The sequence below is a fragment of the Procambarus clarkii genome, chromosome 12 (assembly GCF_040958095.1).
Source record: "Procambarus clarkii isolate CNS0578487 chromosome 12, FALCON_Pclarkii_2.0, whole genome shotgun sequence".
NCBI classification, from domain to species: Eukaryota; Metazoa; Arthropoda; class Malacostraca; order Decapoda; family Cambaridae; genus Procambarus; species Procambarus clarkii.
Genome location: NC_091161.1, coordinates 14537481 through 14554875, shown reverse-complemented (window position 1 = coordinate 14554875; position 17395 = coordinate 14537481). Strand labels below are relative to the sequence as shown.

The 17395-nt window shown below is 48.2% G+C and overlaps 1 protein-coding gene across 1 annotated transcript in view; it reads right to left on the bottom strand.

Annotated features, from left to right (window-relative positions):
* LOC123772866 (protocadherin beta-7) overlaps positions 1–17395 on the bottom strand; it is a 189547-nt gene that overhangs the window by 53081 nt on the left and 119071 nt on the right. The window contains exons 3-5 of the mRNA XM_045766224.2: positions 2874–2954; positions 1472–1602; positions 675–740 (exon numbers count right to left, since the gene is read on the bottom strand). Of these exons, the coding sequence (XP_045622180.2) occupies positions 675–740; positions 1472–1602; positions 2874–2954 (278 nt within the window). The remainder of the gene's footprint in view (positions 1–674; positions 741–1471; positions 1603–2873; positions 2955–17395) is intronic.

The following is a 17395-nucleotide window of genomic DNA, read 5'->3' as shown; positions in this document are numbered from 1 at the left end:
CACGTACTACAAATACCAATACTCGCCAACAGAACCTAAACACCTAACCCTAACCTATGCCTATATATGTACAATATGCCAATATATCATTATATTAATTGATATTTGAGAAAATTCCCGTTTTGAATGAATAGCATGTAAAAATTTATGAATGCGTCTGTGGGGTCGACCGCTGGATGGAATGGACTCGAGTCGAGGACGCTGGAACAGCCGTACAAAAATGGCGGGAAAATTGCCAAGCGTCGCCAATTTTTCCTCTCGCTGTGTGATGAAACTTAAATATACATTAAATAATACAAATAATTATCGAGAAAATATGTAATTATGATATGTGTTATCATAATTACTCTGTGTAAATACTAAGCAACTCTGTTTTATGTAATTACCAGGAGCCAGATTCACGAAAGCACTTACGCAAGCACTTACGAACCTGTCCATCTTTTCTCAATCTTTGGCGGCTTTGTTTACAATTATTAAACAGTTAATGAGCTCCGAAGCACCAGGAGGCTGTTTATAACAATAACAACAGTTGATTGGCAAGTTTTCATGCTTGTAAACTGTTTAATAAATGTAACCAAAGCCGTCAAAGATTGAGGAAAGATGTACACGTTCGTAAGTGCTTGCGTAACTGCTTCGTGAATCTGGCCCCAGGTTTACAGTAGAGGTATACTCACAGGGTCAGTAGTACCCCGGCGGTCACAGATGACGGTCACCAGGACGTGAGCTGGTCCCTCCTTGCCCTGGAAGATGTATACTCACTCAGTACTCTACCAGTACACCCAGTACTCTACCAGTACACCCAGTACTCTACCAGTACACCCAGTACTCTACCAGTACACCCAGTACTCTACCAGTACACCCAGTACTCTACCAGTACACCCAGTACTCTACCAGTACACCCAGTACTCTACCAGTACACCCGGTACTCCACCAGTACACCCAGTACTCTACCAGTACACCCAGTACTCTACCAGTACACCCAGTACTCTACCAGTACACCCAGTACTCTACCAGTACACCCAGTACTCTACCAGCACACCCAGTACTCTACCAGTACACCCAGTACTCTACCAGTACACCCAGTACTCTACCAGTACACACGGTACTCCACCAGCACCCCCCAGTACTCCACCAGTACACACGGTACTCCACCAGTACACCCAATACACCCAGTACTCCACCAGTACTCCACCAGTACACCCAGTACACCACCAGTACTCCACCAGTACACCCAGTACACCACCAGTACACCCAGTACTCCACCAGTACACCCAGTACTCCACCAGCACCCCCAGTACTCCACCAGTACACCCAGTACCCCCAGTACTCCACCAGCACCACCAGTACTCCACCAGCACCCCCAGTACTCCACCAGTACACCCAGTACCCCCAGTACTCCACCAGCACCACCAGTACCCCACCAGTACCCCCAGTACCCCACCAGTACTCCACCAGTACCCCCAGTACTCACCTCCTTGTCCAGCTTCTTAGTAAGAGTGAGGTTCTTGGAGTTGGGAGAGATGTGTACCGGCGAGTCCTTCTCCTTCAGTCTGAGGTAGATGTCTCCGTCAGCAGCGGCGTTCCCTTCAAGTCTCAGCGTCCCTGGAACACTCTCAGCTGTTAGTAGGGTCAGGGGCCCTCCCTCAGGGCCAGGGGCCCTCCCTCAGGGTGTGGGGCCCTTCCTCAGGGTGTGGGGGGCCCTCTCTCAGGGTGTGGGGCCCTCCCTCAGGGTGTGGGGGTCCTCTCTCAGGGCCAGGGGCCCTCCCTCAGGGTGTGGGGCCCTCCCTCAGGGCCAGGGGCCCTCCCTCAGGGCGAGGACCCTCAGAAGGGCCCTTCCTCAGGTCCTGCTTCTCAGGGGCCATTAACCTTGTCTAAGACAGTTTACCCGGCAGCACCCGGGTCTCTTTCCACCTTCTTTCCACCCCTTCTCTCAGAAAATTTATCATTAACAATCACAGGAACACCTATATGGTCTCTTAGAAAATATATTATTACTGGTTATTGAAAACTCTAGGGAAATCACACTATATATTTCACACTTTGACTCCATGAAGCCCTCCTGGTGTCTATAATTGTTAATATTTGTCAAATTAAAGAACTTAAGCCGACTCTGACCAACCTATGTCCGTCCTGTACCACAGACCAGTCCCCCTGCAAATTTGGGTAAGGGTAGCGATATTATAGTATAACTTTATAACTTATAATATAACTTCATATTTACATTTTTCCTGATATATATATATATATATATATATATATATATATATATATATATATATATATATATATATATATATATATATATATATATATATATATAAATACTAAAATCCTGGGGCCAGGTTCACGAAACAGTCACGCAAGCACTTACGAGCCTGAGGCCAGATTCACGAAGCAGTTACGCAAGCACTTACGAACGTGTACATCTTTCCTCAATCTTTGACGGCTTTGGTTACATTTATTAAACAGTTTACAAGCATGAAAACTTGCCAATCAACTGTTGTTATTGTTATAAACAGCCTCCTGGTGCTTCGGAGCTCATTAACTGTTTAATAATTGTAAACAAAGCCGTCAAAGATTGAGAAAAGATGGACAGGTTCGTAAGTGCTTGCGTAACTACTTCGTGAATCTGGCCCCTGTAGACTTTTCCTCACATATGGCGGCTTTGTTTACATCTAGTAAGTAGATGTTATACGTTGTTATACGAGGTCGTTTATAACAACGACAAATTCCCTCTCAAGTTTCGTTAACTACTTATTTTAACGTCAACAAGGCCTCGATGATGGAGGAAAGATGCACAGGTTTCGCTAGCTGTTGTGTAAGAGGTTGAGAGCCCCGGGGTAGTGTGGTAGGGGGTTGAGAGAGGGACTCACCTATCACGCTCCCGACAGCAAGGCTTTCCCGGACAAAGAAGTTCTCCACAGAGCCACCTTGGGTCAGGAAACACCGCGAGTCTGTAACATAAAGAGTCCGGGTGTTAGGTAATACACATACAGTAATACACATACAGTAATACACATAGTAATACACACACAGTAATACACACAGTGAAAGAATAATACTTGAAAGCGCTATGTCATGGGTTCGTATCCTGGCCGGGGAGGATTTACTGGGCGCAATTCCTTAACTGTAGCCTCTGTTTAACGCAACAGTAAAATGTGTACTTGGATGAAAAAACGATTCTTCGCGGCAGGGGATCGTATTCCAGGGACCATAGGATTAAGGACTTGCCCGAAACGCTACGCGTACTAGTGGCTGTACAAGAATGTAACAACTCTTGTATATATCTCAAAAAAAAAAAAAAAAAAAGAAAGAATAATTAGGCTAAGACTTGTTGAGCACCTGGAGAGCATTGGGTTTGTAAACAAGCACCAACATGGGTTCTGGACAGGGAAATCATGCCTAACAAACCTTTTAGAATTCTATGATAAAGTAACAAGGATAAGGCAGGACAGAGAAGGCTGGGCAGACTGCATATTTCTTGACTGCCAAAAGGCCTTTGATACGGTACCGCACATGAGACTGCTATACAAACTTGAGAGGCAGGCAGGAGTAAGCGGAAAGGCCCTAGTATGGGTGAAGAACTACCTAACAGGAAGGAGCCAGAGGGTAATGGTAAGGGGCGAAAAGTCGGACTGGCGAACAGTAACAAGTGGAGTACCTCAAGGATCGGTGCTGGGACCAATCCTCTTTCTAATTTACGTAAATGATATGTTTACAGGAGTGGAATCATACATGTCAATGTTTGCGGATGACGCAAAATTAATGAGAAGAGTTGTGACAGACGAGGATTGTAGGATCCTCCAAGAGGACTTAAACAGGTTGCAGAGATGGTCAGGGAAATGGTTACTGGAGTTTAATACCAGTTAATGTAAAGTTATGGAAATGGGATCAGGTGATAGGAGACCAAAGGGACAGTACACAATGAAGGGGAACAGCCTACCTGTAACGATTCGAGAAAGAGACCTGGGAGTGGATGTGACACCTAATCTAACTCCTGAGGCACATATAAATAGGATAACGAAAATGGCGAAAATTAGAACTTCATTCAGAAACCTAAGTAAGGAGGCATTTAGGGCCCTTTACACTGCCTACGTGAGACCAGTCTTAGAGTATGCAGCGCCATCATGGAGCCCCCACCTGAAGAAACACATAAGGAAACTAGAGAAGGTTCAGAGGTTTGCGACGAGGCTTGCCCCAGAGTTACGAGGGATGGGATATGAAGAGCGTCTGAAGGAACTGAACCTTACGACACTAGAGAAAAGAAGGGAGAGAGGAGATATGATAGGAACATATAAAATACTCAGAGGAATTGATAAAGTGGAAATAGATCAAATGTTCACACGTTATAATAACAGAACGAGGGGACATGGGTGGAAACTGGAAACTCAGATGAGTCACAGAGATGTTAGGAAGTTTTCTTTTAGCGTGAGAGTAGTGGAAAAATGGAATGCACTTCAGGAACAGGTTGTGGAAGCAAATACTATTCATACTTTTAAAAATAGGTATGATAGGGAAATGGGACAGGAGTCATTGCTGTAAACAACCGATAGCTAGAAAGGCGGGATCCAAGAGCCAATGCTCGATCCTGCAGACACAACTAGGTGAGTACAAATAGATGAGTACAGTAATACACATACACTCTTGGGAGGTAAATCCTGCAATAGTCAAATAAACACCTGCGGGCCGCTCCAAGCAACAGCCTGGTGGACCAAACTCTCACAAGTCAAGCCTGGCCTCGGGCCGGGCTGTGGTGGGTATGTGGACCTGCGGGCCGCTCCAAGCAACAGCCTGGTGGACCAAACTCTCACAAGTCAAGCCTGGCCTCGGGCCGGGCTGTGGTGGGTATGTGGGCCTGCGGGCCGCTCCAAGCAACAGCCTGGTGGACCAAACTCTCACAAGTCAAGCCTGGCCTCGGGCCGGGCTGTGGTGGGTATGTGGGCCTGCGGGCCGCTCCAAGCAACAGCCTGGTGGACCAAACTCTCACAAGTCAAGCCTGGCCTCGGGCCGGGCTGTGGTGGGTATGTGGGCCTGCGGGCCACTCCGAGCAACAGCCTGGTGGACCAAACTCTCACAAGTCAAGCCTGGCCTCGGGTCGGGCTGTGGTGGGTATGTGGGCCTGCGGGCCACTCCGAGCAACAGCCTGGTGGACCAAACTCTCACAAGTCAAGCCTGGCCTCGGGCCGGGCTGTGGTGGGTATGTGGGCCTGCGGGCCGCTCCAAGCAACAGCCTGGTGGACCAAACTCTCACAAGTCAAGCCTGGCCTCGGGCCGGACTGTGGTGGGTATGTGGGCCTGCGGGCCGCTCCAAGCAACAGCCTGGTGGACCAAACTCTCACAAGTCAAGCCTGGCCTCGGGCCGGGCTGTGGTGGGTATGTGGACCTGCGGGCCGCTCCAAGCAACAGCCTGGTGGACCAAACTCTCACAAGTCAAGCCTGGCCTCGGGCCGGGCTGTGGTGGGTATGTGGGCCTGCGGGCCGCTCCAAGCAACAGCCTGGTGGACCAAACTCTCACAAGTCAAGCCTGGCCTCGGGCCGGGCTGTGGTGGGTATGTGGGCCTGCGGGCCGCTCCAAGCAACAGCCTGGTGGACCAAACTCTCACAAGTCAAGCCTGGCCTCGGGCCGGGCTGTGGTGGGTATGTGGGCCTGCGGGCCGCTCCAAGCAACAGCCTGGTGGACCAAACTCTCACAAGTCAAGCCTGGCCTCGGGCCGGGCTGTGGTGGGTATGTGGGCCTGCGGGCCGCTCCAAGCAACAGCCTGGTGGACCAAACTCTCACAAGTCAAGCCTGGCCTCGGACCGGGCTGTGGTGGGTATGTGGGCCTGCGGGCCGCTCCAAGCAACAGCCTGGTGGACCAAACTCTCACAAGTCAAGCCTGGCCTCGGGCCGGGTTGTGGTGGGTATGTGGGCCTGCGGGCCGCTCCAAGCAACAGCCTGGTGGACCAAACTCTCACAAGTCAAGCCTGGCCTCGGGCCGGGCTGTGGTGGGTATGTGGGCCTGCGGGCCGCTCCAAGCAACAGCCTGGTGGACCAAACTCTCACAAGTCAAGCCTGGCCTCGGGCCGGGCTGTGGTGGGTATGTGGGCCTGTGGGCCGCTCCAAGCAACAGACATCAGCCAAGCAATACCCCCAGAGACCTCTGGCGGTCGCATCAAGAAACTTGGAGATACCTCTGTATACATTTCCTGTTAGGAAGGGATCAGTGGCCACCTAACCTTGGTTGGAGGAACACGTCACCCGCTTCTGTCTCTCCGCAAAGCCCTGGGGCCAGATTCACGAAGCAGTTACGAACCTGGGACCAGATTCAGGAAGCAATTACGCAAGCACTTACGAACCTGTCCATCTTTTCTCAATCTTTGGCGGCTTTGTTTACAATTATTAAACAGTTAATGAGCTCGCAAGCACCAGGAGGCTGTTTATAACAATAACAACAGTTGATTGGCAAGTTTTCCTGCTTGTAAACTGTTTAATAAATGTAACCAAAGCCGTCAAAGATTGAGGAAAGATGTACACGTTCGTAAGTGCTTGCGTAACTGCTTCGTGAATCTGGCCCCAGGTTCGTAAGTGCTTGCGTAACTGCTTCGTGAATCTGGCCCCAGGTTCGTAAGTGCTTGCGTAACTGCTTCGTGAATCTGGCCCCAGGTTCGTAAGTGCTTGCGTAACTGCTTCGTGAATCTGGCCCCAGGTTCGTAAGTGCTTGCGTAACTGCTTCGTGAATCAAGCCCCTGGTCGCTACGAGGCAGAGTATTCAGGTATTTTAGGAATATTTGAATAAATTTAATAAATTTGAATAAATTGATTTCAACATTTTACGATACAATGATGTGAATGGCAGGAAATGTTCTCCTCGGCAGTACAATGGCGCGCGTGGGAACTGCCTTGTTTGGCCCCGCAGGCCATTTAGAGGATTGTTCTCAGTAGGCTAATGGTGCAAATCAAAGGTCAGGTCGCTCCTAGCTTGCATGCCTTTCTCCCTGAGAGAAGGTGAAAGGACTTGTGTAGCATGCTTTTGAGCCGAGTAACAGGAACTCATCCTGTAACTACTAGGCGCGGGAGATCTATTGTTCACTTGAGACAGTATGGGAAGTCCCAGCTGTGTCTGGGTACAAGTGACAGGATGAACAACCCAGCGGGTTTTCTTCCTATTGGGGAGTGTTGTACATGCTGCTATGGCGGTGTGTCCACTCACAGGATGAGTGGCGCTGCCCAATACTGTCACTATGGCGGTGTGTTCACTCACAGGATGAGTGGCGCTGCCCAATACTGTCACTATGGCAGTGTGTCCACTCACAGGATGAGTGGCGCTGCCCAATACTGTCACTATGGCGGTGTGTCCACTCACAGGATGAGTGGCGCTGCCCAATACTGTCACTATGGCGGTGTGTCCACTCACAGGATGAGTGACGCTGCCCAATACTGTCACTATGGCGGTGTGTCCACTCACTGGATGAGTGGCGCTGCCCAATACTGTCACTCTGGCGGTGTGTCCACTCACAGGATGAGTGACGCTGCCCAATATTGTCACTATGGCGGTGTGTCCACTCACAGGATGAGTGACGCTGTCCAATACTGTCACTATGGCGGTGTGTCCACTCACAGGATGAGTGACGCTGCCCAATACTGTCACTATGGCGGTGTGTCCACTCACTGGATGAGTGGCGCTGCCCAATACTGTCACTATGGCGGTGTGTCCACTCACAGGATGAGTGACGCTGCCCAATATTGTCACTATGGCGGTGTGTCCACTCACAGGATGAGTGACGCTGCCCAATACTGTCACTATGGCGGTGTGTCCACTCACAGGATGAGTGGCGCTGCCCAATACTGTCACTATGGCGGTGTGTCCACTCACAGGATGAGTGGCGCTGCCCAATACTGTCACTATGGTGGTGTGTCCACTCACAGGATGAGTGACGCTGCCCAATACTGTCACTATGGCGGTGTGTCCACTCACAGGATGAGTGGCGCTGCCCAATACTGTCACTATGGCGGTGTGTCCACTCACAGGATGAGTGACGCTGCCCAATACTGTCACTATGGCGGTGTGTCCACTCACAGGATGAGTGGCGCTGCCCAATACTGTCACTATGGCGGTGTGTCCACTCACAGGATGAGTGGCGCTGCCCAATACTGTCACTATGGCGGTGTGTTCACTCACAGGATGAGTGGCGCTGCCCAATACTGTCACTATGGCGGTGTGTCCACTCACAGGATGAGTGGCGCTGCCCAATACTGTCACTATGGCGGTGTGTCCACTCACAAGATGAGTGGCGCTGCCCAATAAACTCGCCCCTCGGGGCAAAATTTAAAATTTAATTTATTGCCACGGGTTAAGGGGATTTAAAAAAACAGAACTGCAATAGCCCAAAACCTGGAGAACAATGCTGGGAAGAACAACTACGTAATAGAGATTTAAACCAGTGCTGCGAGAAAATAGGCACCGTAGCACTAGAAACATGAAGACGGCATATACCACTAAGAACAAGGAGAATAGGCTACAAACTGGAACGGGAGCGACGCTCCCTCTATAAGCAAAGAATACCAATAGAAGAATATCTCAAACGCTTCACTCTATCACCAACAGCGACGAAGAAAGCTAAGTTGGGGGAGTAAAAATGACCGCGCTGAGGGAACAAATTCCTGAGAGAGTCATATCAAACCCAAGAGAGGCAAAGCGAGCAAAATTCCATAAGTAAAATAGAGAGGAACCCCAAATACTTGTTCTCCTATGCATAATCTAGAACAAAAACTACATCCAGCATCGGTCCCTTGCGCAAGGGTGATGGAACTTTCACAGATAACAACAAAGAAATGAGTGACATACTGAGGCTTCAGTACGAGTCTGTTTTCAGCGAACCCCTGAACACCACATTGATGATCGATGATCCAAATGAATTCTTCATGAATGTGACACCAACATCGAACCCCCATACCAGAATGTCACCGTAACCCCATCGGACTTTGAAGTAGCCATAGAGAGCATGCCCATGCACTCTGCACCAGGCACAGACTCCAGGGGCTAGATTCACGAAAGCGGTTACGCAAGCACTTACGAACGTGTACATCTTTCCTCAATGTTTGACGGCTTTGGTTACATTTATTAAACAGTTTACAAGCATGAAAACTTGCCAATCAACTGTTGTTATTGTTATAAACAGCCTCCTGGTGCTTCGGAGCTCATTAACTGTTTAATAATTGTAAACAAAGCCGCCAAAGATTGAGAAAAGATGTTCAGGTTCGTAAGTGCTTGCGTAAATGCTTTCGTGAATCTGACCCCTGGAGTTCTATATTCATCAAGAAGTGCAAGACACCACTATCACGGGCCCTATTAGTACTATGTTGACCAGACCACACACTAGAAGGTGAAGGGACGACGACGTTTCGGTCCGTCCTGGACCATTCTCAAGTCGATTGTGGTCCTTGAGAATGGTCCAGGACGGATTGAAACGTCGTCGTCCCTTCACCTTCTAGTGTGTTGTCTGGTCAACATTCTTCAGCCACGTTATTGTGACTCCTCGCCTGCCTATTAGTACAACCCGTCCTCTTAAAAATAGCGTCACTTTTGGCTGGTATGCGCACTATGGCCAAATTTGGACGTAATTTGAAATGAAATCGACTCACAAAAGTGACGTACTGTTCCGTTTTCTGTTTGAGTCGTCCGGCTTACTCGGCAAGCTTAGAAGAGGAAACTTTTCATTAACGTTTTTCACAACGTTTTGAAACTTTATGAGAATTTCCTGCCCACCTAACCTATCAGAGGACCCTTAACTTACTGTTGTTGAAAAAAATTCCCAATTTTATTTTCCTTTTTTTCCTTTTCAAATTACGTCCATATTCGGCCATACGGACAAACGGCCAAAAGCGACGTTCTTTTTAAGAGGACAGGTTGCTTACTACCTTCCTTGAGGTTATCTTGAGATGATTTCGGGGCTTTAGTGTCCCCGCGGCCCGGTCCTCGACCAGGCCTCCACCCCCAGGAAGCAGCCCGTGACAGCTGACTAACTCCCGGGTACCTATTTACTGCTAGGTAACAGGGGCATTCAGGATGAAGAAACTTTGCCCATTTGTTTCTGCCTCGTGCGGGAATCGAACCCGCGCCACAGAATTACGAGTCCTGCGCGCTATCCACCAGGCTACAAGGCCCCCCTACCTACCTTTGGAAGAGTCATAACAGGAAAGATTACATGGCATCACAACTCCATCTACAACACATCCAAGGGTTCAGAACAGAGGTGCTCCTGCCTTGAGCAGTTGCTAGATCACTATGATATGGCCTTAGGCATCACGGAAGACAAGCAAAACATAGATGTAATATATACAGACTTCCTTGTGTGTACTTTGTGGAGGTTCTAGGGGTCAATGGCCCCGCGGCCCGGTCTCTGACCAGGCCCCCAGGTTGGTCATCTGGTCAACCAGGCTCTTGGTCGTTTTGTCTACTAGACTGTTGGACGTGGATGCTAACAGCCTGGTTGATCAGATATTCTTTGGAGGTGTTTGTCAAATTCTCTCTCTTGAACACTGTGAGGGGTCGGCCAGTTATGTCCCTTATGTGTAGTGGAAGTGTGTTGAACAGTCTCGGGCCTCTGATGTTGATAGTTCTCTCTTGAACACTGTGAGGGGTCGGCCAGTTATGTCCCTTATGTGTAGTGGAAGCGTGTTGAACAGTCTCGGGCCTCTGATGTTGATAGTTCTCTCTTGAACACTGTGAGGGGTCGGCCAGTTATGTCCCTTATGTGTAGTGGAAGTGTGTTGAACAGTCTCGGGCCTCTGATGTTGATAGTTCTCTCTTGAACACTGCGAGGGGTCGGCCAGTTATGTCCCTTATGTGTAGTGGAAGCGTGTTGAACAGTCTCGGGCCTCTGATGTTGATAGTTCTCTCTTGAACACTGTGAGGGGTCGGCCAGTTATGTCCCTTATGTGTAGTGGAAGTGTGTTGAACAGTCTCGGGCCTCTGATGTTGATAGTTCTCTCTTGAACACTGTGAGGGGTCGGCCAGTTATGTCCCTTATGTGTAGTGGAAGCGTGTTGAACAGTCTCGGGCCTCTGATGTTGATAGTTCTCTCTTGAACACTGTGAGGGGTCGGCCAGTTATGTCCCTTATGTGTAGTGGAAGCGTGTTGAACAGTCTCGGGCCTCTGATGTTGATAGTTCTCTCTTGAACACTGTGTGGGGTCGGCCAGTTATGTCCCTTATGTGTAGTGGAAGCGTGTTGAACAGTCTCGGGCCTCTGATGTTGATAGTTCTCTCTTGAACACTGTGAGGGGTCGGCCAGTTATGTCCCTTATGTGTAGTGGAAGCGTGTTGAACAGTCTCGGGCCTCTGATGTTGATAGTTCTCTCTTGAACACTGTGAGGGGTCAGCCAGTTATGTCCCTTATGTGTAGTGGAAGCGTGTTGAACAGTCTCGGGCCTCTGATGTTGATAGTTCTCTCTTGAACACTGTGAGGGGTCGGCCAGTTATGTCCCTTATGTGTAGTGGAAGCGTATTGAACAGTCTCGGGCCTCTGATGTTGATAGTTCTCTCTTGAACACTGTGAGGGGTCGGCCAGTTATGCCCCTTATGGAAGCGTGTTGAACAGTCTCGGGCCTCTGATGTTGATAGTTCTCTCTTGAACACTGTGGGAGGTCGGCCAGTTATGTCCCTTATGTGTAGTGGAAGCGTGTTGAACAGTCTCGGGCCTCTGATGTTGATAGTTCTCTTTTGAACACTGTGAGGGGTCGGCCAGTTATGCCCCTTATGGAAGCGTGTTGAACAGTCTCGGGCCTCTGATGTTGATAGTTCTCTCTTGAACACTGTGGGGGGTCGGCCAGTTATGTCCCTTATGTGTAGTGGAAGCGTGTTGAACAGTCTCGGGCCTCTGATGTTGATAGTTCTCTCTTGAACACTGTGAGGGGTCAGCCAGTTATGTCCCTTATGTGTAGTGGAAGCGTGTTGAACAGTCTCGGGCCTCTGATGTTGATAGTTCTCTCTTGAACACTGTGAGGGGTCGGCCAGTTATGCCCCTTATGGAAGCGTGTTGAACAGTCTCGGGCCTCTGATGTTGATAGTTCTCTCTTGAACACTGTGGGGGGTCGGCCAGTTATGTCCCTTATGTGTAGTGGAAGCGTGTTGAACAGTCTCGGGCCTCTGATGTTGATAGTTCTCTCTTGAACACTGTGAGGGGTCGGCCAGTTATGCCCCTTATGTGTAGTGGAAGCGTGTTGAACAGTCTCGGGCCTCTGATGTTGATAGTTCTCTCTTGAACACTGTGAGGGGTCGGCCAGTTATGTCCCTTATGTGTAGTGGAAGCGTGTTGAACAGTCTCGGGCCTCTGATGTTGATAGTTCTCTCTCAGAGTACCTGTTGCACCTCTGCTCTTCAACGGGGGTATTCTGCACATCCTGCCATGCCTCCTGGTCTCATGTGGTGTTATTTCTGTGTGCAGGTTTGGGACCAGCCCCTCTAATATCTTCCACGTGTAAATTATTATGTATCTCTCCCGCCTGCGCTCAAGAGAATACAGATTTAGGCTCTTTAGTCGGTCCCAATAATTAAGATGACTTACTGAGTGGATTCTAGCAGTAAAGGATCTCTGCACGCTCTCCAGGTCAGCAATTTCTGCGGCTCTGAATGGGGCTGTTAGTGTACAACAATATTCCACCCTAGAGAGCACTAGCGTCTTGTAAGGTCATCATTGGTATGTCATCCCTTGTTTGGAAGGTCCTTGCTATCCAACCTGTCATTTGTCTTACAGTCGTGACGGCTACTTTATGGTGTTCTGTAAAGGTAAGATCTTCCCACATGATTACATTTAGATCTTCATAAAAGTTTTCGACAAATTATGACCATGGTGTTATTGCACACAAAATACGTGCAAAAGAAATTACTGGTAAAATAGGGAGATGGATCTGCAACTTCCTAACAGAAGGCAGAGTGTAATAGTCAACACAGTCATATCCGGATCATCTACTGTGAAGAGCTCAGTCCCTCAAGGTACCGTGCTGGCTCCGGTACTTTGTCTCATCCTAATATCAGACACAGACAAGGATACAAGCTACAGCACTGTATCATCATTGACAGATGACACTTGGATCTTCACGCGAGTAGACGTATTCTTCGTAAAAATTGTTCATAGGAAGTTCCGATACACCCCCATATGAGAGTACTACCCACAGTTAATGGGACTCCCTTACACCCTTTAGGGGCCTCGTAGCCTGGTGGATAGCGCGCAGGACTCGTAATTCTGTGGCGCGGGTTCGATTCCTGCACGAGGCAGAAACAAATGGGCAAAGTTTCTTTCACCCTGAATGCCCCTGTTACCTAGCAGTAAATAGGTACCTGGGAGTTAGTCAGCTGTCACGGGCTGCTTCCTGGGGGTGGAGGCCTGGTCGAGGACCGGGCCGCGGGGACACTAAAGCCCCAAAATCATCTCAAGATAACCTCAAGATAACACCCACATAAAAGACGTATACTACTCCCTAAAATAAATACTGCTCAATTAGGGTGGATAGAGGGAGTTAAGGTATAGTTTGGGTTGCATATTACGGTTGTTTAATTGGAGGTTAAGTTGATATAACGAGGTAAACAAAGCAAGGACAGAGGGCGGAGATGTGAGGTGTTGTGAGAGGTGTGTGAGAGTGGAAAACCCTGTAGTAGGCATGTTTCCAGGTGGAAACGTGCCTTGAGGGAGCCGAGCGGACAGCACGCTGGACTTGTGATCCTGTGGTCCCGGGGTCGATCCCGGGCGCCGGCGAGAAACAATGGGCAGAGTTTCTTTCACCCTATGGCCCTGTTACCTAGCAGTAAAATAGGTACCTGGTTGTTAGTCAGCTGTCACGGGCTGCTTCCTGGGGGTGGAGGCCTGGTCGAGGACCGGGCCGCGGGGACACTAAAAACCCCGAAATCATCTCATGATAACCTCAAGATAACCACAGGTGGAAGCGGGGTGGATGGCATAAGGTGGAAGAGAGTAGTGGACCCCGAAGCTAGTGGAGCTATGGGTGGAAGTAATGGCGAGTGTAGTAGGAGGTAGTAGCCATAGATGGAGGCAGAGTAATTGGTGAAGGGAGTGCTGGCGTGTGGAGCGGGTAGGCAGGTGGAGTAGGTAGGAGGAGAGGGATTTGTGGAAGTTTCAGGATGGAGCAGGAGGAAGAGGATGGATAGAGAGGACTAGGTGAAAATGTAACTAAAAGGTAGAAGTACATAATTACGTTATTTGGGGGATAACGATCTTCAAAGAATATCAACCCGTTAGAGAAAACGGACAAAGGCGCTTGACTGCTATCTCTTAACCCATCTCCCAAATGACTCCTCTCTCTCTCTCTCTCTCTCTCTCTCTCTCTCTCTCTCTCTCTCTCTCTCTCTCTCCTATCTCCAGTCTATTTTTTTCTCTCTCTTTGTCTTTTTCACACTCACACTTTCTCCCTTCCTTCTCCTATACATACAAACAGATCTAATTAGATTAGGTACGGATGGATAGCGATGCATAGGCATTATTTACACAATAAAGCATAGAGTGGGACGAGGCAAGATACTATTTTTTGACAGGTGATGAATGGAGGGAAGCGGAAGCAGAAGGAAATGTATGGTTAGCATTGTAAATGTCTGGCCACATCTGTGGTAGAAAAAAATTCTATTATACGAAAAATTTTGGATTTTCCCTTAGGAATTTCCCTTTTAACTTTGTTCACCACTTACGCCCTTCCTACCCTATTATTAAATATTCATACATGTGGCAACCTTGCAACACTGCAAAGACCCAGTTTTCAATGGTTTGCAACATTGAAAAAGTCCAGTTTTCTATGGCTTGAATCATTACAAACCCATTTTCTATGCTTGTAACATTGCGCAGCCGATGGAATGGACGGTCATAGTCCTCATTTACACTACTACGCTCGAGGTCCACTTGGGGGTTGTATAAGCCTCTCCTGAGGGGGAAGGGCGGCTCAAGGCCCACGTGGGGGTTGTATAAGCCTCTCCTGAGGGGGGGAGGGCGGCTCAAGGCCCACGTGGGGGTTGTATAAGCCTCTCCTGAGGGGGGGAGAGCGGCTCAAGGCCCACGTGGGGGTTGTATAAGCCTCTCCTGAGGGGGGAGGGCGACTCAAGGCCCACGTGGGGGTGACATAAGCCTCTCCTGAGGGAGGGAGGGCGGCTCAAGGCCCACGTGGGGGTGACATAAGCCAAGCCAAACATTACGAGACGGTAATCTCCCATAAACAGTCACGCAAGGCCCCCAGCAAGCATAGTCATCAACGCCAGAAATATGGTTGATAAGATCTCAAGATTAAATGATAAGAACACGTGAACATAACAGTAGAACATGATGAATAACAGAACACGTGAACATAACAGTAGAACATGAAGTCATAACGGAACTCAGTAGAACATGTAGACCTTAGTAGAACATGTAGACCTCAGTAGAACATGTAGACGTCAGTAGAACATGTAGACCTCAGTAGAACATGTAGACCTCAGTAGAACATGTAGACCTCAGTAGAACATGTAGACCTCAGTAGAACATGTAGACCTCAGTAGAACATGTAGACCTCAGTAGAACATGTAGACCTCAGTAGAACATGTAGACCTCAGTAGAACATGTAGACCTCAGTAGAACATGTAGACCTCAGTAGAACATGTAGACCTCAGTAGAACATGTAGACCTCAGTAGAACATGTAGACCTCAGTAGAACATGTAGACCTCAGTAGAACATGTAGACCTCAGTAGAACATGTAGACCTCAGTAGAACATGTAGACCTCAGTAGAACATGTAGACCTCAGTAGAACATGTAGACCTCAGTAGAACATGTAGACCTCAGTAGAACATGTAGACCTCAGTAGAACATGTAGACCTCAGTAGAACATGTAGACCTCAGTAGAACATGTAGACCTCAGTAGAACATGTAGACCTCAGTAGAACATGTAGACCTCAGTAGAACATGTAGACCTCAGTAGAACATGTAGACCTCAGTAGAACATGTAGACCTCAGTAGAACATGTAGACCTCAGTAGAACATGTAGACCTCAGTAGAACATGTAGACCTCAGTAGAACATGTAGACCTCAGTAGAACATGTAGACCTCAGTAGAACATGTAGACGTCAGTAGAACATGTAGACCTCAGTAGAACATGTAGACCTCAGTAGAACATGTAGACCTCAGTAGAACATGTAGACCTCAGTAGAACATGTAGACCTCAGTAGAACATGTAGACCTCAGTAGAACATGTAGACCTCAGTAGAACATGTAGACCTCAGTAGAACATGTAGACCTCAGTAGAACATGTAGACCTCAGTAGAACATGTAGACCTCAGTAGAACATGTAGACCTCAGTAGAACATGTAGACCTCAGTAGAACATGTAGACCTCAGTAGAACATGTAGACCTCAGTAGAACATGTAGACCTCAGTAGAACATGTAGACCTCAGTAGAACATGTAGACCTCAGTAGAACATGTAGACCTCAGTAGAACATGTAGACCTCAGTAGAACATGTAGACCTCAGTAGAACATGTAGACCTCAGTAGAACATGTAGACCTCAGTAGAACATGTAGACCTCAGTAGAACATGTAGACCTCAGTAGAACATGTAGACCTCAGTAGAACATGTAGACCTCAGTAGAACATGTAGACCTCAGTAGAACATGTAGACCTCAGTAGAACATGTAGACCTCAGTAGAACATGTAGACCTCAGTAGAACATGTAGACCTCAGTAGAACATGTAGACCTCAGTAGAACATGTAGACCTCAGTAGAACATGTAGACCTCAGTAGAACATGTAGACCTCAGTAGAACATGTAGACCTCAGTAGAACATGTAGACCTCAGTAGAACATGTAGACCTCAGTAGAACATGTAGACGTCAGTAGAACATGTAGACCTCAGTAGAACATGTAGACGTCAGTAGAACATGTAGACCTCAGTAGAACATGTAGACCTCAGTAGAACATGTAGACCTCAGTAGAACATGTAGACGTCAGTAGAACATGTAGACGTCAGTAGAACATGTAGACCTCAGTAGAACATGTAGACGTCAGTAGAACATGTAGACCTCAGTAGAACATGTAGACCTCAGTAGAACATGTAGACGTCAGTAGAACATGTAGACCTCAGTAGAACATGTAGACGTCAGTAGAACATGTAGACCTCAGTAGAACATGTAGACCTCAGTAGAACATGTAGACGTCAGTAGAACATGTAGACCTCAGTAGAACATGTAGACGTCAGTAGAACATGTAGACCTCAGTAGAACATGTAGACCTCAGTAGAACATGTAGACCTCAGTAGAACATGTAGACCTCAGTAGAACATGTAGACCTCAGTAGAACATGTAGACCTCAGTAGAACATGTAGACGTCAGTAGAACATGTAGACCTCAGTAGAACATGTAGACCTCAGTAGAACATGTAGACCTCAGTAG